Source organism: Pan troglodytes, chromosome 4, assembly GCF_028858775.2.
Source record: "Pan troglodytes isolate AG18354 chromosome 4, NHGRI_mPanTro3-v2.0_pri, whole genome shotgun sequence".
Taxonomy (NCBI): domain Eukaryota; kingdom Metazoa; phylum Chordata; class Mammalia; order Primates; family Hominidae; genus Pan; species Pan troglodytes.
Window position 1 is genome coordinate 174089457 of NC_072402.2, and position 22148 is coordinate 174111604.

General features: G+C 42.8%; 1 protein-coding gene across 4 annotated transcripts in view; it reads left to right on the top strand.

The window, feature by feature from the left end:
- The window catches only part of FAF2 (Fas associated factor family member 2), a 62238-nt gene that overhangs the window by 22345 nt on the left and 17745 nt on the right, over positions 1 to 22148 (top strand). For all 4 annotated transcript variants that reach the window (XM_016954291.3, XM_518117.9, XM_009450199.5 and 1 more), the window contains 4 exons: positions 8984 to 9052; positions 16158 to 16292; positions 18752 to 18828; positions 21977 to 22115. In XM_016954291.3, the coding sequence (XP_016809780.1) occupies positions 8984 to 9052; positions 16158 to 16292; positions 18752 to 18828; positions 21977 to 22115 (420 nt within the window). The remainder of the gene's footprint in view (positions 1 to 8983; positions 9053 to 16157; positions 16293 to 18751; positions 18829 to 21976; positions 22116 to 22148) is intronic.

Genomic DNA, 22148 nt, shown 5'->3' on the forward strand with positions numbered 1-22148 from the left:
AACCAGTTGTATTACTAATGGTTGGAACCACCACAGGGTAGCCTCTCACCCTACCCCATTTCTAATCTTTCTCTAATATTTAAACTTTACCAGCCGGGTGCGGTGGCTCACGCCTATAATCCCAGCACTTTGGGAGGCCAAGGCGGGCGGATCACCTGAGGTCGGGAGTTCCAGACCAGCCTGACCAACATGGAGAAACCCCATCTGCACTAAAAATACAAAATTAGCGGGGCATGGTGGCGCATGCCTGTAATCCCAGCTACTCGGGAGGCTGAGGCAGGAGAATCACTTGAACCCGGGAGGTGGAGGTTGTGGTGAGCCAAGATCGCGCCATCGCGCTCCAGCCTGGGCAACAAAGAGTGAAACTCTGTCTCCAAACATATAAATGAATAAATAAACTTTACCTAACTTATACTAGGTTTAAAAACACACTCACACACACACAAAAACTGATAGAAAACCCAGGTAACCAACCCTGTCTGAGTTATGAATGCGACTGTTTCCAGACAGTGAATGCCAAATGAGTTCAGCACACTAGCTTACTTTGGCTTTTTTAAGAGATCACTAGAAAACGATCCTCCTGACTAGCAGTGAGGTCAGGTAGTTCTCACACAACGCATTTAATGTGATGAAATAGTGTTTTTACCTTCATCTGGCAGTCTATTTCCACTTTTTCCCATTCTTTTTACTTTTTTAAAGCCACTCAAATTTAGCAATGAGGGATTATATATCTCTTGTTCTTTTTAGATAGATTTACTTTACCATACATAAAAATTTCTCACAAAGGCAAATAGCTTACCTCGTTCTTTGTAAATAACACCATAATTCCATTTGCGTAAGCCTATGAGTACACCTTAATATTTCTCTTCCACCCCCACATGTTTAATCTATCACCTGATCCTTTTGGCCCTACCTCTAAAATAAACCCCAAATATGTCCATTTTCTGTTTCACTGCTGTCATTCTATTCTATGCCATCATTCTCTTTTCCCTGGACTTCATCTATATAATCTTGCTGGTGTCTTGCTGTCTTTCATGCCTTCTACAATTACTTCATATGCAAACAGGAATGACTTATTTTAAAATGTGCATATGATCATGTCACATGTCACTGGCACTAAATTTAGAATGAAGGGTCTGGGTTAGTGATTCTCATCCCTCTCTGTACATTCTTTTTTTTTTTTTTTTTTTTTTTTTGAGACAGAGTTTTGCTCTTGTTGCCCAGGCTGGAGTGCAATGGTACGATCTCAGCTCACTGCAACCTCTGCCTCCCGGGTTCAAGCGATTCTCCTGCCTCAGCCTCCCGAGTAGCTGGGATTACAGGTGCCCACCACCACGCCTGGCTAATTTTTGTATTTTTAGTAGAGACGGGGTTTCACCATGTTGGCCAGGCTGGTCTCGAACTCCTGACCTCAGGTGATCTGCCCACCTCGGCCTCCCAAAGTGCTGGGATTACAGGCATGAGCCACCACGCCCGGCCTCTTTTTTTTTTTTTTTGAGATGGAGTCTCACTCTGTCACCCGGGCTGGAGTGCAGTGGTGCGATCTTGGCTCACCGCAACCACCTCCGCCCCCCGGGTTCAAGCAGTTCTCCTGCCTCAGCCTCCCCAGTAGCTGGGATTACAGGCACCTGCCACTATGCCCAGCTAATTTTTTGTATTTTTAGTAGAGACGGGGTTTCACCAGGCTGGTCACAAATTCCTAACCTCGTGATTCACCCCCCTCGGTCTCCCAAAGTGCTGGGATTACAGGTGTGAGCCACCATGCCCAGCCCCTATCTGTACATTCTAATCACCCGTGTTAAGTTCCCTTTCCCTATAGGAAATAAACATGACCTTTTCCTAGGCACTACCTTCAGAGAATCTGGTTAAATTGTTTGGATTGGAGGGTCCAGACATCTGTAGGGTTTTAATTTGTTTTGAGTTTTTTATTTTTTTATTTTTTTGAAACAGAGTCTCACTCCGTCTCCCAGGCTAGAGCACAGTGGTGCTTTCTCAGCTCACTGCTTTCTCAGCTCACTGCAACCTCCGTCTCCCGGGTTCAAGCGATTCTCCTGCCTCAGCCTCCTGAGTAGCTGGGATCACAGGCACACACCACCGTGCCCAGCTAATTTTTGTATTTTTAGTAGAGATGGGGTTTCACCATGTTGGTCAGGCTGGTCTCGAACTCCTGACCTCATGATCTGCCCGCCTCAGCCTCCCAAAGTGCTGGGATTACAGGCGTGATCCACCATGCCCAGCCTGTTTTTGTTTTTTTTTAAGCAGAGAACAGGGTCTTGCTATGTTGTTCAGGATGGTCTTGAACTTCTGGGCCCAAGTGATCCTCTTACCTTGGCCTCCCAGAATGCTGGGATTACAGGTAATGAGCCACTGCACCCGGCTTGTAGCATTTTTTAAAAAGTTCCTTTATACAGGCCCACCATGGTGGCTCACGCTTTGGGAGGCTGAGGTGGGAGGATTGCTTGAGGCCAGGAGTTTGAGACCAGCCTGTTCAACATAGTGAAATCTTCATCTCTACCAAAAAAAAAAAAAAAGAAAGAAAAATAGGGCTCATATGGTTCTTACACAGGTAAAATGGAAAAATATTGCCTGAAATGAATGATCTTTCCCCTGCCTACTTCTCAGACCTTATCCGTCAACTTGCCAAGCTGGTTCTGTCTCCAATGTTTCCTCCCTCCTTGTTTCCTCCCTCCTTCAAGTTTTGTTTTACTTTTTAAATAAACTTGTCATTAGGAGAGATTTAGATTAACAGGAAATTGTGAAGATAATATAGAAAATTCCTAAAAATCTCATGCTGAATGTTTCTTATTAACACCTTGCATTATTAGTATGGTACACTTGTCAAAATTGATGAACCAATATTGATACACTATTATTAACAAAAGTCCATTCTTTATTCTGATTCTCTTAGTTTTTACCTGATACTCTTTTTGTGTTCCAGGATCCCATTTAGGGTACTACATACCATTTAGTAGTCACATCTTAGGTTCCTCTGGGCTGTGACAGTTTCTTGAGCTTTTATTGTTTTTGGTGACCTTGACAGTTTTCAGGAGTACCAGTCAGGTATTTTGTAGAATATTTCTCAATTGATATTTGCCTAATGTTTCTCTCATAATTGGGGCTGGGATTATGGGTTTTTGGCAGGAAGATTACAGAGGTAAAGCGCGATTTTCACTACATCAAATCAAAGGTACTCTCAGCATGCTTTATCATTGTCGATGTTTTGGCCTTGATCACCTAGCTGCAGTAGCGTTGGTCAGGTTTCTCCACTGTTAATCCCCCCGCCCTGTTTCCGTTCTGTACTCTTTGGAAGGAAGTCATCATGCCTAGCCCATCCTGGGAAGGAATGAAAAGTTATATTCTACTTCCTTGAAGGTAAAGGTAAAATATCTACATAAGTTACTTGTAATTCTTCTGCACAGGATATTTTTCTATTCTCCCCAGTTTATTTATTCAGCCGTGTATTTATATCATGCGTATTTATTTTATTGCTAAAATTGTTCGAGCTTTAGTCACTGGGATCTTTTTCAGTTGACTTCTCTATCCTTTGTTTTTCTTGGTAGAGATGAGATCTTGCTGTGTTGCCCAGGCTAGTATTGAACTCCTGGCCTCAAGCAGTCCTCCCACCTTGGCTTCCCAAAGTGTTAGGATTACAGGCATGAGCCACCACTCCCAGCCTTCTTTATCCTTTTGACCACAAGATTCTCTAGGCACATCTTATATATTTCCGGCCCCAGTCCTAGAATCAGCCACTTCTCCAAGGAGCCCTGATTCTTTTTATTAGAGAATGGTATTAGAAACCAAGATCTAGGCATTAGGTGTGCTTGCTACTGGGATGTTGTGGCTTGTAGGACCTTTCAGCTGACTGAGCAAGGGATGTACATGTATGTATACTAAACTAAGTTTTTCTGTATGCAGTCATCTGTATCTATATTAAGCTAAACATGAGTTGATGTTTCCAATTCTATCCATTACCACTCTATCCATTCTAGCCTTCTTCCTTTGGTTATCTGTCACCTCTCACTTCTACAGTCAGAAAACTGGCTTTCATCATTCACCATCTTTTTACTTAATTGTTCAAATCTGGGATACATATGCAGATATAGTGGCTTCAGAATTAATACGTATTCCCATGGAGAAAAACCTTATCAAGTAGAGGACAGTGCTTATGTGTAGTTCCTGTTGCCTTTAGTCTTATAGACTTCATTTCCAAAGTTTCTTAGCACCCCCATCCCCCTTTGGTGAGGTTGTTTCACGTATTTTCTAGACAATTAGATTCTTTTGTCAAAGTCTGTGTTCCATCCGGAGATCCTCTGATCTCTTAAATGATTTTTTAAATTTACATACATTAAGGTTCACTCTGCTGTAAAGGTCTGTGGGTTTTTATCTGTCTCACAGTTTTTGCATATGTTGGCCTTCTGCCTGGAATACTCTTCCCAGATATTTCCCCATGACTGGCCCCTTATCTTTCATTCAGATCTCTGCTCAAATATTATCTGCTTGAGGAAGCTTTCCTTGAGCACCCAATCTAAAGGAATCTTCTAGAACAAAATGAAAATTTTGTTAGTGTATTTTCTTCAGTATGTGTGGTTTGTTTTGACCAGTCTCCATTTACTAGGATGAAAATTTAAAGAGGGCAGGGACTGTATCTGTATCCTGGATATATAGTGAATGTATGTTGATATATGAATGAATAATCCTGTCCCAGGTGTGTCCAGCATCACTTATTTCTAGGGCATAGTTTTAGTACTGATCAGTAGTAATTGAAAGCAGGCCTGTTCAGTTGGGTTTCCAGCTCACCCTGCTTCACTACTTAAAAAGTGTTTTGGTTATAAATTAGGTTAAGTGTTTCAGTATATTAAAGATGGCAGTCACTCTGTTCTCTCCTGCAATGTTTATAACCATTTATTTAAGGTTATTATTATTATTATTATTGAGATGAGGTCTCTCTGTTGCCCAAGTTGGAGTGCAGTGGCGCAGTTTACTGCAGTCTTGACCTCCTCAGGCTCAGGTGATCCTGAATAGATGATCCTTCTTGAGTAGCTGGGACTACAGGCGCACCACCACACCCGGCTAATTTTTTTTGTATTTTTTATAGAGATGGAGTTTCTCTATATTGGCCAGGCTGGTCTTAACTCCTGGGCTGAAGTGATCCACCCACCTTGGCTTCCCACAGTGCTAGGACTGCAGGTGTGAGCCACTGTGCGCAGCCTAAAAGTTACTTTAGTGAAGGATTTATAATCTCTATTCCTACTTAGAATTACATATCAATACCGGCCGGGCACGGTGGCTCACGCCTGTAATCCCAACACTTTGGGAGGCCGAGGCGGGTGGATCACCTGAGGTGAGGAGTTCGAGACCAGCCTGGTGAAACCCCGTCTCTACTAAAAATACAAAAACTAGCCAGGCGTGGTGGCAGCCACCTGTAATCCCAGCTACTTGGGGAGCCAAGGCAGGAGAATCACTTGAACCCAGGAGGCGCAGGTTGCAGTGAGCCGAGACCGCACCATTGCACGCCAGCCTGGGGGACAAGAGCGAGACTTCGTCTAAAAAAAAAAAAAAAGAATTACTATCAATACCACGGATTTCCCAGCTCGGCTGTACATTAGAATCAGCTGAGGAGCTTTAAGAACAAACACTGCTTCCTGAGCTCTTTCCTGACTTACTGATTTTCAGGAAAATTCTACAAATTTGTAATGTTTTAACAACCAGCTTGGCATCTAGTCAGAACATTTGAAGTTAAAAAACCCCAGTAGCCAGGTATGGTGGCTCACGTGTATAATCCCAACACATTGGGAGGCCAAGGCGGGAGGATCGCTTGAGCCCAGGAGTTCAAGGCCAGCCTGGGCAACATGGTGAAATCCTGTCTCTACCCAAGAAAAATAGAAAAATTAGCCAAGTGTGGTGGCGCACACCTGTGGTTCCAGCTGCTCGGAGGCTGAGATGGGAGGATCATTTGAGAGTGGGAGACAGAGGTTGCAAGTGAGCCAAGATCGTTCCACTGCACTCCAGCCTGGACAACAGAGCCAGACAGAACCTGTTTTAAAAAACAAAACAAAACAAAACAAAACAAAAAAACCAGTGTATTAATGTAAAGTGAGATTTTGTGATAATATCTAGAGGATTTCAGCATATAGCTATGATGACTGAAGCTTATACAAAAAGGTCCTTTTAACTTGGACTGATTCTTCTACGATTTAAGCCCATAGTGTGTGCCTGGTACTAGTGAATATTACAGTGAATTGTTCCCTGCTCTCAGAGAACTTACATTACACCCTCTGAGAAGGCAATAGAATGAATGTAAATAATCATAAGATAGGAAACAACAGGCACATAAGAGACGTAGAAAACAATTTTGGTATTTAGAGGAGGGAGCAGTCATTTGCACACTGGGAAGATGGTAAGATTAGAGTCCAATTCTTTTTTTTTTTTTTTTTTTTTTTGAGATGGAGTCTCGCTCTGTCACCTAGGCTGGAGGGCATTGGCATGATCTCAGCTCACCACAACCTCTGCCTCCTGGGTTCAAGCGATTCCCCCACCACAGCCTCCCGAGAGTATCTGGGACTATAGGCACGCAGCACCACCATGCCGAACTAATTTTTTTTTTTTTTTTTTTTTTTTTTTTTGAGATGGAGTCTTGCTCTGTCACCCAGGCTGGAGTGCAGTGGTGCTATCTCAGCTCACTGCAAGCTCCACCTCCCTTGTTCACGCCATTCTCCTGCCTCAGCCTCCCGAGTAGCTGGGACTACAGGCACCCGCCACCATGCCCGGCTAATTTTTTGTATTTTTAGTGAGACGGGGTTTCACCATGTTAGCCAGGATGGTCTCGATCTCCTGACTTCATGATCCGCCCGCCTCGGCCTCCCAAAGTGCTGAGATTACAGGCGTGAGCCACCGCGCCCGGCCTTTTTTTTTTTTTTTTTTTTTAAGTTGAGGCGGGGTTTCACTGTGTTAGCCAGGATGGTCTGGATCTCCTGACCTCATGATCTGCCCGCCTCGGCCTCCCAAAGTGCTGAGATTACAGGCATGAGCCACCGCGCCCGGCCTTTTTTTTTTTTTTTTTAAGTAGCGGTGGGGTTTTAACCATGTTGGCCAGGCTGGTCTCGAACTCCTGACCTCAAGTGATCCGCCCACCTCAGCCTCCCAAAGTGCTGGGATTACAGGCGTGAGCCACCATGCCTGGCCTAGAGTCCAATTCTTAAAGAGAATCCACAGCGAGAAGGAGGAACCCTGGACATCCCAGTCCTTTAGTGGGTTGTAATGTAGGACACTGAAAGTTAAGGGGGTCCTATTAGAAGCCAGAAGGGAATAGGCAAATGTGAAGAGTCCTGTAATGGTCAGGACCTAAAATCCAGACTCAGAACTGTCAAAGACAGTGGTTCTTAAAGGAACTTTTCTATTTCAGCATTTTAAACATTAACATTTTTTATTGCAAGTTTTTGTACTACATGTGTAATTATAAAAAATGAAAACTTGTATACCTAAAAATCCAAATTTCGGTTTTTGAATTTTGTTTCATTTTTTTAAGCTCTGGAAAAGAAATGCATTCCACATTAAACCCTTCACATTGCACATAAAGGAAACTAAATTCAGAGTTAAAATGTGCCTGTCCGTGGCCATGGGGTGCAGAATTAGGCAAGAACTTCAGTTTTCAGACTCATCAGTCCATACTACTACATTCTTGTCAGGTTGAGATCAGTCTCTTTGCCCTGAAGCTTACTGGTTGTTTAGAGGAGTTTCTTGAGGATAGAGACTACATCTTATTCATTTTCTGTCCCTCCAACATAGTAAGTTAGTGCTGTACAGAATAGGCATGTAGCACACATTTGTCAAATGAAAGGATGGATGGATTAGATGGATGGTTTTGGCTTTTATATTAGACTTTGAAGGAATGCTAGAGTTTAGCTCTGTGGAAATTCTGGGCATGAGATGTATACATGAACTGTTAGATTTGCTGAATATTGGACATCTGAACGGAAATAGTGAGAAAATACTGTAACTGCAGTGGCTCACACCTATAATCCCAGCACTTTGGGAGGCCAAGGCAAGAGGATTGCTTGAGCCCAGGAGTTGGAGACCAGCCTGGGGAATATAGAGAGACCCCGTCTTTACAAAAAACATCCAAAATTCAGCTGGGTGTGGTGGTGCACACCGGCAGTGCCAGCTACTCAGGAGGCTGAGGCGGGAGGATTGCTTCAGCCTGGGAAGTTGAGACTGCAGTGAGCAGTCATTGCGCTATTGCACTCCAAACTGGATGACAGAGCAAGACCCTGTCTCGAAAAAAAAGTGGCGGGGGGTAGGGGGGTCAGTATGTTAGGTTTTACACAGTTCATATTATAAACTAGGTTAATACCAGTATATAAAATGAAATAAGTTAATGAAAGGCATGACGTTTTACAGGAAAGGTGCATTACATCATTATGTAGAGGTTGAGTATTCCTTATCTAAAATGCTTGGAACCACAAGTGTTTCAGATTTGGATTGTTTTGAGAATTTGGAATATTTACGTTTTACTGAATGAGCATCTCAAATCTGAAATGTTCCACTATGCATTTCCTTTGAGACATGTCAGCACTCAAAATGTTTCAAAAAATGTTGGAGCATTTTAGGTTTCAGATTTGGGATGCTCAACCTGTACTATCAACAGAATAGCTGTTTAGCATTAAATAATATTTTGCTTAGCCCACAGGTTGAAAAATCTTTAATTTTTTAAACTTGAATTTGAGAGGAGAATGTTGATCTTAGTCAGTACTCCTCTTAATTGAAAGCCTTGAAGTTTTAAAAGGAATTATCATTTTTTCAGTTCTTTACGCATCTAGAACAGTCAGCTGACTGTATAAATTCTGAATCAGTGAAGTTTTACCATACTTTAACACTCACTTTTAACATTTTTTAGTGTATTTTCCTAGCAGTATATGGTGTAATAATACTCACATGTATACTGTTGGTTTTTCTCTAAGTAACTTGTTTTCATCCTTCTTTTCAGGATCTCACTGGCATCGAATCTATGGATCAGTGTCGCCATACCTTGGAACAGCATAACTGGAACATAGAGGTATAATAGGATGTGTTCTGAGCTTATTTCTTTTTCTCTGGTCTGATTAAGAGTCAAAACCATATGTTTTTCCATAGCAGGAATCTTTTCAGTAGATTTTTTTCAGAATTATGACTCTAAAAATAAAAGTGCAGGAAGGTAAAGAATGTGAGAAAGTTTATAAAATCATAGAAAAATTTGTGACTAAATCCCTCAATATAGTGCCCCACCCCCTACTGTTTGTTAGTATCTTGTTGGGAAAACAATTGGTTTTTGTATATTTAGTTTTTAACCAGATGTCTTGATGTGAACCTTCTTCTTACATATTTTATAGTTTATTCTTTGGGATTGTCTAGGTAGTCATGTTCTCTGCAACTCTTCTCCTTGACCATTGAATTAGCAAGAACTTTAAAACACTGTCAGTTGATAATGGTAATAGCATTTTGTCCTCACTATAATGCCTCTGATTTTTTTTTTTTTTTGAGACAGAGTCAGTCTCGCTCCGTCTCCCAGGCTAGAGTGCAGTGGCGTGCTCTCAGCTCACTGCAACCTCTGCCTCCCAAGTTCAAGCGATTCTCCTACCTCAGCCCCCTGAGTAGCTGGGATTACAGGCACACACCACTGCACCCGGCTAATTTGTATTTTTAGTAGAGACGGGGTTTCACCACGTTGCCTAGGCTGGTCTTGAACTCCTGACCTCAGATGACCCGCCCCGCTCAGCCTTCCAAAGTGCTGGGATTACAGGCGTGAGCCACCGCGCCCGGCCATGCCTCTGATTTTTTATTAGCAAGTGTGATGTTAGTTGTTACTTTGAGATAGATCTCCAAGGATGTAAGCTCCCTAAGAGCAGAGATTTTTTTGTTTTGTTTTAACTGCTGTATTCCCAGCATATAACATGGAAATAAATATCTGTTGGTTTTTCCCTTCCATTCTTAGTATATTAATAGTTTATACTGAGTGGATGTTGAATTTTGTCAAAACACCCTCTTGATCCCAAATTACTGTTTTAATTATTATATGCTATTTTAAAAGGGTGCTGGATTCCTAAAAACGTGTTCCCTTTTTTTTTCCAGTTTTTTTTTTAATAAAATGTATTCCTAATATGATTTCGTTATTCAACACATTTTTGAGCAATTAAACTCTAGGCTCTGGCATTATATTAGTGAACAAAAGTAAGTCCTTACTCTTTTTTAATTTTTTTAAGACAGGGTCTTGCTCTGTCACCTGGGCTGGAATGCATTGGCACAAGCATACCTCACTACAGCCTTTGACTTCTGGGCTCAAGCAATTTTCCTGCCCTAGCCTCCCAAATAGCTGGGACTACAAACATGTAACACCATGCCCAGCTGATTTTTAATTTTTTTGTGGAGACGAGGTCTTGCTGTGTTGCCCAAGCTGGTCTTGAATTCCTGGGCTCAAGCAATCCTCCTGCCTCAGCTTCCCAAAGTACTGGGATTACATGTGTGAGCCACCACATCCAGCCAAGTCCCTACTCTTATGGAACTTAATTCTAGAGAATTTCAGTTTGTAATAAATGACCGGAGGGGAACATCACACATGGGGCCTCTCGGGGGGTGGGGGGCTGGGGAGCTAGGGGAGGGATAGCATTAGGAGAAATACCTAATGTAGATGACGGGTTGATGGGTGCAGCAAACCACCATGGCATGTGTATACCTATGTAACAAACCTGCACATTCCGTACATGTATCCCAGAACTTAAAGTATAATTAAAAAAAATAAATAAATGACAAATGAGATGAGCATAGGAAATGGAACAGAGGATCTGGAGAGTTTTGCTTTTTGTTTTTTTATCTTTATTTATTTTTATTTTTTTGAGATGGAATTTTGCTCTTGTTGCCCAGGCTGGAGTGCAGTGGTGTGATCTTGGCTCACTGCAACCTCCGGCTCCCGGGTTCAAGCAATTCTCCTGCCTCAGTCTCCTGAGTAGCTGGGATTATAGGTGTGCACCACCATGCCCGGCTAATTTTTTGTATTTTTAGTAGAGACGAGGTTTCACCATATTGGCCAGGCTGGTCTTGATCTCCTGACCTTGTGATCCACCCACCTCCGCCTCCCAAGGTGCTAGGATTACAGGCATGAGCCACCACACCTGGCCTTGTTTTTTTCTTTCTAAGAGACAGGGTTGGGCCGGGCGCGGTGGCTCACGCCTGTAATCCCAGCACTTTGGGAGGCCGAGGTGGGCAGATCAGGAGGTCAGGAGATCGAGATCATCCTGGCTAACACAATGAAACCCTGTCTCTACTAAAAATATAAAAAATTAGCCAGGTGTGGTCGTGGGCGCCTGTAGTCCCAGCTACTCGGGAGGCTGAGGCAGGAGAATGACGTGAACTCGGGAGGCAGAGCTTGCAGTGAGCTGAGAGCATGCCACTGCACTCCAGCCTGGGGGACAGAGTGAGACTCTGTCTCAAAAAAAAAAAAGGGAGAGAGAGAGACAGGGTCTTACTGTGTTACCCAAGCTGGAGTGCAGGTTTGATCATAGCTCACTGCAGTTGAACTCCTGGGCTCAAGCATTCCTCTGACCTCAGCTTCAAGTAAATGGGACTACAGGCCCACGCTACCACACCGGGCCCTAGTGTTCAAGTTCTTGTGTGAATATGTGTTTTCATTTCCTTTGGGTCTATACCTAGGAATGGACTTTGCTGAGTCATATGGTGACACTATGTTTAACCTTTTGAAGAGCTCCCAGACTGTTTTCAAAGTGGTTATACCATTTTAAATTCCCAACAGCGTTGTAGGAAGGTCTGAATTTCTCCACACCCTCACCAACACTTGTTAATATTTGTCTTCTAGATCATACTCACCCTAGTGATCTAGGGTGGTTTTGATTTGCATTTCCCTAGTGGCTAAAATGATGTTGAATATTTTTTCATATTCTTATTGAACATTTGCATATCTTCTTTGCAAAAATGTCTATTCAAGTCCTTTGCCAGTTCTTAAATTTGGTTATCTTTTTCATGTTGAGCTGTGAAAGTTGTTTTTTTTTTCTTGAGATGAAGTTTCACTCTGTGGCACAGGCTAGAGTGCAGAGGCGTGATCACGGCTCACTGCAACCTCCATGTCCCAGGTTCAAATAATTTTCCTGCCTCAGCCTCCTGAGTAGCTGGGACTACAGGTGCCCCATGCCCGGCTAATTTTTGTATTTTTAGTAGAGGCGAGGTTTCTCCATGTTGGCCAGGCTGGTGTTGAACTCCTGGCCTCAAGTGATCCACCCGCCTCGGCCTCCCAAATTCCTGGAATTACAGGCGTAAGCACTGCATCTGGCCAGTTTATGTTTTTTTGAGACAGAAATTTCTCTCTGTTGCCCAAACTGGAGTACAGTGGTACTATTACGGCTAACTGCAGCCTTGACCTCCCAGACTCAAGTGATCCTTTCACTTCAGCCTCCTGAGTAGCTAGGACTACAAGCACACACCACCACATCCAGCTAATATTTTATTTTTTTATTTTTTGTACAGATGGGGTCTCGCTGTATTGACCAGGCTGGTCTTAAACTCTTGGGCTCCAGTGATTCTCCCACCTTGTCTTCCCAAAGTGTTGGGATTACAGACGTGAGCCACCATGCCTGGTGCTTATCTGATATTTAATTTGCAAATGTTTTCTCCCTTTCTGCGAGTTATCTTTTTACTCTCTTGATAGTGGTTTGTGGTTTTGTTGTTGTTGTTGTTGTTTGTATTTTTAGTAGTGTTGGCCAGGATGGTCTTGGTCTCTTGACCTTGTGATCCGCCCGCCTCGGCCTCCCAAAGTGCTGGGATTACAGGTGTGAGCCACTGTGCCCGGCCTGTTTTTTTTATTATTATTATTTTTTATTATTTTTTTATTTTTGAGAGATGGAGTCTTGGTTTGTTGCCCAGGCTGGAGTGCAGTGGCCTGATCATAGCTCACTGTAACCTTGAAGTCCTGGGCTCAAGAAGCCTGCCTGCCTCAGCCTCCCTGACACCTCGGACTACAGGTACATGCTATCTTCCCGCATTCATGATAGTGTAATTTGATGCAGAAAAGTTTTTCGTTTTGATGAAGTCCAATTTATCTACTTTTTTCTTTTGTCGCGTGTGCTTTTGTTGTCGTATCTAAGATACTTTTGCTTAATCTGAGGTTGGGAAGATTTATACCCTTGTTTTAAGAGTTTTATAATTTCAGCTTTTACATTTAGGTTTTTGATGTATTTGATGTATTTGTAGTTAATTTTTATGTATAGTGTGATCTAGGGGTTAATCCACTTTCTTTTGCATGTGGATATCCAATTATCCCAGCATCATTTGTTGAAAGATTATTCTTTCCTCGTTGAATTGTAAAACTAGGGGACTACCTGATATTAGCCAAATTTCAAAGTTTGAAGCCAGTAATTGAGTTCAGAGGGCACACTGCCCTCCTAAAGACCACCTTCACTTCTGAAACCACCTGCAGTTTCAGAGTGTCGCAAAACCGTCTTCAGATTTGCTAATTCACTAGAACTCACTGAAAGTTGTTATAGTCATGGTTATAGTTTATTATAGGGAACATATAGATTAAAAGCAGCTAAAGGAAGAGACAAATAGGGCAGAGTTGGCCGGGCGTGGTGGCTCACGCCTGTAATCCCAGCCCTTTCGGAGGCCAAGGTGGGTGGATCACGAGGTCGGGAATTTAAGACCATTCTGGCCAACATGGTGAAACCCCATTGCTACTAAAAATACAAAAATTAGCTGTGTGTGGCGGCGCGTGCCTGTAATCCCAGTTACTTGGAGGATGAGGTGGGAGAATTGCTTGAACCTGGGAGGGGGAAGTTGCAGTGAGCCGAGATTGTACCACTGCACTCCAGCCTGGTGACAGAGCTAGACTCCGTCTCAAAAAAAGAAAAAAAAAAGAAAAAAAGGGGGCAGAGTCTAAAAGGATTTTGGACATGAAGCTTGCATACTACGCTCCTGCAGAGTCGGGACACATTACCTTCTTGGCATAGATGTATAACAATATGCATGAAGTATAGTAGCCCCCTCCACCCACAGTTTCACATTCTGTGGTTTCAGTTACTAGTAGGCAACTGTGGTTTGAAAATATTAAGTGGAAGATTCCAGAAATAAACAATTCATAAGTTTTAAAATGCATGCTGTTCTGAGAAACATGATGAAATCTCACTCTGTCCCATTCTGCCTTACCTGGAACGTGAATTATCCATTTGTCCAGCGTCTCCATGCTGTATACAAGACCCACCTGTTAGTCAGTTAGTAGCCATTATCAGATCAACTGTTGTGCCATTACAGTACTTTTGTTCAGGTCCCCCTATTTTACTGAATATTGGCCCCAAAGCACAAGAGTAGTGATGCTGGCAACTCAGCTATGCTAGAGAGAAGCCAGGAAATGTGTCCTTTAAGTGAAAAGGTTAAAGTTCCTGGCCAGCAGTGGCTCATGTCTGTAATCCCAGCACTTTGGGAGGCCGAGGCGGGTAGATCATGAGGTGAGGAGTTCAAGACCAGCCTGGCCAAGATGGTGAAACCCCGTCTCTACTAAAAATACAAAAATTAGCTGGGCACAGTGGCAGGAGCCTGTAATCCCAGCTACTCGGGAGGCTGAGGCAGGAGAATCGCTTGAACCTGTGGGGCGGAGGTTGCAGTGAGCTGAGATCATGCCACTGCACTCCAGCCTGGGCAGCAGAGTAAGACTCCATCTCAAGAACAACAACAAAAAAAGGTTAAAGTTCCTGACTTAATGAGGAAATAAAAAAATTATATGCTGAGGTTGCTAAGATCTAGCTTGTGTTTGTGAAATTGTGAAGAAAGAAAAAGAAATTCATAGTAGTTTTATTGTCACACTTCTGCAAAAATTGTAGCCACAGTGCATGATAAGTGCATAGTTAAGATGGAAAAGGCATTTTTTGAGTGGAAGACATGAAGAGAAATAGCTTCCAATGACAGCATTCAAGTTCGGTACTATACATGGTTTCAGGAATCTACTAGAGGTCTTGGAACATATCCCTGTGGATAAGAAGGGACTACTGTATTGCCAACCAGGGAAGCTTCAGTGCTTCCAGAGAATTTATTAGGGCATCATTACATAGGCACGATTGATTTGCTTGGCTGCCCACATGGTTGAACTCAGTCTTCAAGTCAACTGATACCAAGTTGTCCAAAGTTCCCCACCCTAAACCACATGGTTGGTCTTTCTGGCATGGCCGGCTTTCACCCTAAGACTACTGGGTGTTGCAGCTGCAACCTAAAATCTAGTAACAAAGACATGCTTATCAGGTCTGACATAGATTACCTCCCAAAAGGGAAAGATCAGACATCTCTTTGGGTAAGGTCAACTTTTTTTTACTACATTGAGACAAATATCTATTTCAAGGACAGAGTTAAGGAGGGAATGAATTTTTTAAACTGAATATCAGTAGTCTGACAGGAGTTGTATTAGGATCTTTATGTGTGGCCAACTCATTAAATTTTCAGATTAACTCAGAAATATTGTTCCTTTATTTTGCACATGAGGAAACTGAGGCTCATATGTTTTTTTCTTCTTTATTTTTTATTTTTAGAGACAGGGTCTCGTTTCATTGCCCTGGCTGGTCTCGAATTTCTGGTCTCTGGGCTCAAGCAATCCTCTCACCTCAGCCTCCCAAAGTGTTAGGATTACAGGTTTGAGCCACTGCGCCTGACCTGAGGCTCATACATTGAGCAACTTTTCCGAGAGATGGAGCTAGGATCAGACCGAAGTTTCTCTGCTGCAAGCCCCTTCATCAGATGCCACTCATCAGGACTGCTTCACTGCATAACTCCAGGGGTACTGCCTACATTGTATTCTCTGAGGATGGCTTTTCTTGGGATTGTACAGTGAAGCACTTTATATCCCAGCCACCCTAAATAATACATACCATCTGAATCCAGGCAGTACGCTTGCTGCATAAATGTAGCTTCCAGACAAGTTTCCTCGTCTCCTCTACCGTGGATGCATTCTGGAGTGACAACTCCAGTTGCCTCCAAGTACAGCCGGTTAACAGGCCCATGAAGGTGCACTCCTCAGTGACCTTTTGGTGTATTCATGACCATCCTGTTTTGGAATACCACGCAATAGTTGCCTCACCTCTTGTTGTTGGTTGATTTGAGCATCGCTGAAACTCTTGCCACTCTGTTTTCCTTCTCAGGCTGCTGTACAGGACAGATTGAATGAGCAAGAGGGCGTACCTAGTGTTTTCAACCCACCTCCATCACGACCCCTGCAGGTTAATACAGCTGACCACAGGATCTACAGCTATGTTGTCTCAAGACCTCAACCAAGGGCAAGTTATTTCATAGCTGGGATTTCCCCCTTTTTTATTTATAAGTTTATCCACTTGGTTATATTGATCTCCCTGTGACAGGAGCAAAACAAATATTTAGAATGTAAACCTGTTAGTTAGACTTGGCCCGTTGGGTATATTATTTTGCCTTGATTCCTCAAGGAATTGTTACAGAAACTACTCATTTTTTTTTCTTTTCTTTGCCAGTTATTTGGAGAGTGATTTCTGCCTCTTAAGTTACAATTTGTTTACTCAAGTTCTTTGTTGCTTCAGTTTACTTAATCTTAAACCAGTTTTGAAGAAGTATATGGAATCTTTGTAGGAGCTTTGGCCACGTCTTTGAAATTAGCCTTGAAGGGCTAGTAGCAAGGAGGTGGTTCACTTAAATTTGACAGACATTTAAGAGTACTCCAATAACCTGGTATCTTGCTACTGGGGATCCAGACATGAATAAAGAGCCAGTCTTCCCATTTCAAATTCAATTTCTCACAGTCTATTGAAGGAAGTCAGATGTGTACACTGATAATTAATTCTAAAGAACTGCTTGGACTTTCTTTTTCGTACCCTTGGGGTTATACTCACCTCTTATACTTTTATACTTGCATTTAGAATCCTAAGAAAACACTCCCTTTAACATTGCAGCAGTTAGAATTTACTCCATCATCAAGCCTTTTTGTGGAGTACTTGATTTTTGTTGTGTTTTGTTCTGTTTGAGACAGGGTCTCACTCTGTCGCCCAGCCTGGAGTGCAGTGGCATGATCTTGGCTCGCTGCAGCCTAGACCTCCCGGGCTCAAGCAGTCCTCCACCTCAGCCTCCTAAGTAGCTGGGACTACAGGTGTGCACCACCATCCTGGTTAATTTTTGTATTTTTTGTAGAGATGGGGTCTTGCTATGTTGCCCAGGCTGGTCTTGAACTCCTGAGCTCAAGTTATCTGCCCACCTCAGCCTCCCAAAGTGCTGGAATTACAGGCTTGAGGCACTGTGCCTGGCCTACTTGATGTTTTAAAACATGTTTCTAAGTAGTGCTCTGTGGTTTTCTGAAGTACAGTAGCAGATTCCCATGTCAGCCATGGGGCTCCAGAGCTTCCTGGCCACAGACACAGAAAGTGTCTCAGGTTAACACAATGTGACAACTATGAAATGCTTTATAAACTATAGAGCCCTGGATGTATGCTAGTTTTAATAATTAAAAACAGCAATAATAATTAGCATTATTACTAAGATAAGCAGCTATATGGGGATTTGTCATTGTGGTTAATATAATTATTTAACGTTTATATACCAATGTCCAAGGTTAGTAATAGTGATTATCTTTCTTGCTATTTCTATATACATTATTTTAGGTTTTTATGTTTGTTTTGTTTTGGGACAGAATCTCCCTCTGTTGCCCAGGCTGGAGTGCAGTGGTGTGATCTCAGCTCACTGCAACCTCAGCTTCCCAGGTTCAAGCGATTCTCCTGCCTCAGCCTCCCAAGTAGCTGGGATTACAGGCGCCCACCACCGCGTCTGGCTAATTTTTGTATTTTTAGTAGAGACGGGGTTTCACCATGTTGGCCAGGCTGGTCTCAAACTCCTGACCTCAAGTGATCTGCCTGCCTTGGCTTCCCAAATTGCTGGGAGTACAAGTGTGAGCCACCACACCCAGCTAATTTTTGTATTTTTAGTAGAGACAGGGTTTTACCATGTTGACCAGGCTGGTCTCGAACTCCTGACCCCAGGTGATCCATCTGCCTCAGCCTCCCAAAGTGTTGGGATTACAGGCGTGAGCCACCAAGCCTGGCTTATTTCTGTATACCATATTTTGATGTGTAAATCTAAAAAGGAAAGAATGAGTGTGTATCATTTGGGGAACATTAATTTGCAATTGAATTTGACAAGTCTATAAGTAGCTGCCAAAAATAAGTATTAAGGCAGTTTTGGTTTTTATTTGTTTGTTTGTTTTTTTGAGACAGAATCTTGCTCTGCCCCCAGGCTGGAGTTCAGTGGCGCGATCTCGGCTCACTGCAACCTCCGCCTCCTGGGTTTAAGCAATTTTCCTGCCTCAGCCTCCCTGAGTAGCTGGGACTACAGGTGCATGCCACCATGCCTGGCTAATTTTTGTATTTTTAGTAGAGATGGGATTTCACCGTGTTGGCCAGGCTGGTCTCAAACTCCTGACCTCAGGTGATCTGCCCCACTCAGCCTGCCAAAGTGCTGGGATTACAGGCAGGAGATACAGCTCTGGACCTTAAAGCAGATTTAATACAAAAATTCTGCAAAAAAAAAAAATGATAGTAAGATGAAATAAGACCAAAGATGGTGGCACTTAGAAGGATGAGGTGGCCCGGAAGAAGGAACTGTATTTTAGAGGAACAAATCACATGGAAGGACCAAAAAGAGTGAGAAAATCTGACCTAGCCACTTGATAAAATATTAGGGATTGAGAGAATTGTCTCTAACTTTGTTTTTGGACTTTCAGGGGCTGCTTGGATGGGGTTATTACTTGATAATGCTTCCATTCCGGTTTACCTATTACACGATACTTGATATATTTAGGTATGTACCTTTGGATTTATGTATTAGTAGAATAGTAAGACTTTGGAGCTGAAATTTAGGCCAAAATAAGCTTTATGCTCTATCAATGTTGACTTACCAATTTGTCATGAGATGGAATACACTTCCCAAACTGTCTTTTAATACAACATACAAGTATTTTAAATTGTTGAAGCATTGGCAGGCATTGTGAAATGGAATTGTTTTTAGATTAGTCTTACCTCTTGTTTGCAAAAACCAGTCTGACTATATTTATTTGTCTCCCTCTCCTCCCCCCACCATATTTGTCACCTCTACACTTCCTAGTTGATGTCCACACCCTTTCCTTTCTAACCACTATCATCTCCTAGCTTCACACTCCTTAGAACTTTCTTCCTCAACTACTTCTCCTCCACCTGACTACTCACAATCCCAACAAATTCTCTTGCTCTGAGATTACCCAGTTTGCCCTTGATTCCTCCCACAATAGTTGGACCTCTCTAGACACTCCTGTTACACCTTTTCTTTCTTTTTCTTTCTTTTTTTGAAACAGAGTCTTGCTCTGTCGCTGTCACCCAGGCTAGAGTGCAGTGCCACCATCTCGACTCACTGCAACCTTCACCTCCTGGGTTCAAGCGATTCTCATACCTCAGCCTCCCAGATAGCTGGGATTACAAGCATGCGCCACCACGCCTGGCTAATTTTTGTATTTTTAGTAGAGACAGTAGAGATGGAGTCTCATTTTGTTAGCCAGGCTGATCTTGAGCTCCCGGCCTCAAGTGATCCACCTGCCTTGGCCTCCCGAAGTGCTGGGATTGCTGCCATGAGCCACCATGCCTGGCAGCTTCGGTACCTTTTCACTTTGCCCTGGCAGCCCCTAGGTTGCAAACACTGGAACCCTTTTATGTATATACCCACTTGCTTCATACCTTCACCTTTCTTCTAGCTTCCTTCATGTACCATTAAAAGAGCTCATCATTGGAAGCTACAGAGGGTCCAAGGCCAGAAAATGAGTGGGGCTCAACCGGCCGGGCTCTGTGGCTCACGCCTGTAATCCCAGCACTTTGGGAGGCCGAGGTGGGCGGATCACAACGTCAGGAGATCAAGACCATCCTGGCTAATACGGTGAAACCCTGTCTCTACTAAAAATACAAAAAATTAGCCAGGTGCGGTGGCGGGTGCCTGTAGTCCCAACTACTCAGGAGGCTGAGGCAGGAGAATGGCGTGAACCCGGGAGGCGGAGCTTGCAGTGAGCCTAGATCGCACCACTGCACTCCAGCCTGGGTGAGAGAGTGGGACTCCGTCTCAAAAAAAAAAAAAAAAGAAAAAGAAAAGAAAATGAGTGGGGCACAACTTCTTAGCACGTCAGGCTTGGGTTATCTGGTCCAGAGCCATGTCTAGGCTTTATGGGGAACTAAAATGTTCAAGGGCATCCAGGCCAGCAGATGGAGCTGGGATATGTAGTCTGGGCCTTACTTCCCTTCAAATATGGGACAGCCTTTACCCTGCTCTAGGGAGCAGAGGCTGAAGTTGTGGGTCCAGCAGCTGCATAAGTACAAGGGTCAGATAGTACCTTTTATATTGGACCCTTGGTATTTTATAAGGCTGTCTACTTAATGGCTTTCTTGCTTTAGCAACATTCTTCATGATCACTAATTAATTGCTTAGTACTCTTTCCATCCCCATTTTATTTAAGAATGAACATGTAAAAATCTTTAAAATCATAATGAAAACTAAGTTGACATCTCTGTTTTTTTCTAAAAAATAAAAAAAGCTGATTGTCCTAAATTGTGTAGATCGTGGGAATATTGTGTAATGAGGAAAAAAAAATAAAGCCTTTAAGAGAGAATTCTAAAATGCTTAATTTCAAAGAAAGTAGTTAAAACATCAGTCTTCTGACGAATTTCTAACCATTCCCCCACGTATACAACTTACTACATTTTGTGCTTTTAATTTGCTCTGGAACGTTGGTGTCAATGAATTTGGTTTGATTACTCGGGAGAAATTCCAAGTAGAATTGTATACACAGGGGGAATTTGTTGGGATAATGAATTGACTCACTTTTTGTTAAGGAAAAGTATCATAGTTTAATCACCTTGTCTGTGCTGAAAACGTTTCAAGTAAATGAATATTGTTTGCTTTTCTAGGGAAAATATGCATGGCATGTATTACTAATTTTAATGCAGCTGTATCATCCAACCAACTTGTTTAATGTTAGGTAACACATTAGCCTCTGTCCTGTTGCCTTCTCTGGAAACCCAAAGGATAAATAAATGGTACTATACAAATAGGGTAGGCCCTTTAGAAACAGATGTGTGGTACCATTAGGTATGTATTCTTCACTTTACAAGAGCTGCCAGTACGCCACATCTGCCAGGGTACTGTGGAGCAGTTTTATAACTTCCTCCATGGTTGCCATCAACCATAAATCATCAAGCAAAAGGTACTTGCCCCTTTGAAGAGCAAGTAAGTCATAACCGCAACTTCAGATTTGAAGTTCCTATCCATAATTTGAATAGTTTAGGGTTGTGAACTCAATATTTAAAATCCCAGGAAAACAGAAAGGAGAAGGAGGGGCAAGTAGGACAACCAGAAAGTGACCTCTGTTCTAGAGCACTGTCCAGTAGAACTCTCTGTGATGATAGAAATGTTCTGTATCTCCGCTGTTCAATGTGAAAGCCATTAAACACGTGGCTGTTGAGCACTTGAAATGTGGCTAGCATTACTAAGGAACTGGATTTTAATCGTATGTAATAGATTTAAATTCAGAATAGCCACATTTGACTAGTGGCTACAGTACTTAGACGGTGCCATTCTAGAGAGTCTGGGTGCATAGCCTGACACATGATCTTTTTGGATACTGTGTCTTCCCTTCCAAACCCTTCTAGCCCTAAATTGTTCTACAAAAAATACTCAGGATTTATGTAGGCCAGTGTTGGAATTTATAATCCCAGTAGTTTGCATTCTTCCTGAACAGGCAATAGAATAACACTTGCTGCTTTATGGCTTTTGAACCAGACTCTACTCTCGGATTTGATGGTCCACTCACAGACCGTTCACCTCCCTTTGTTGCCGTGCCTCTGGCTCTGTTACAGGAATCTGTACCAATTGGCCCACTCCATATGCACTATAGTAAGCTGGATTCATGTGATATTTATTCCTTCCTCCCCAGGTTTGCTCTTCGTTTTATACGGCCTGACCCTCGCAGCCGGGTCACTGACCCCGTTGGGGACATTGTTTCATTTATGCATTCTTTTGAAGAGAAATATGGGAGGGCACACCCTGTCTTCTACCAGGGAACGTACAGCCAGGTCAGTGCCACAAACCATATAGATGCCAACTTA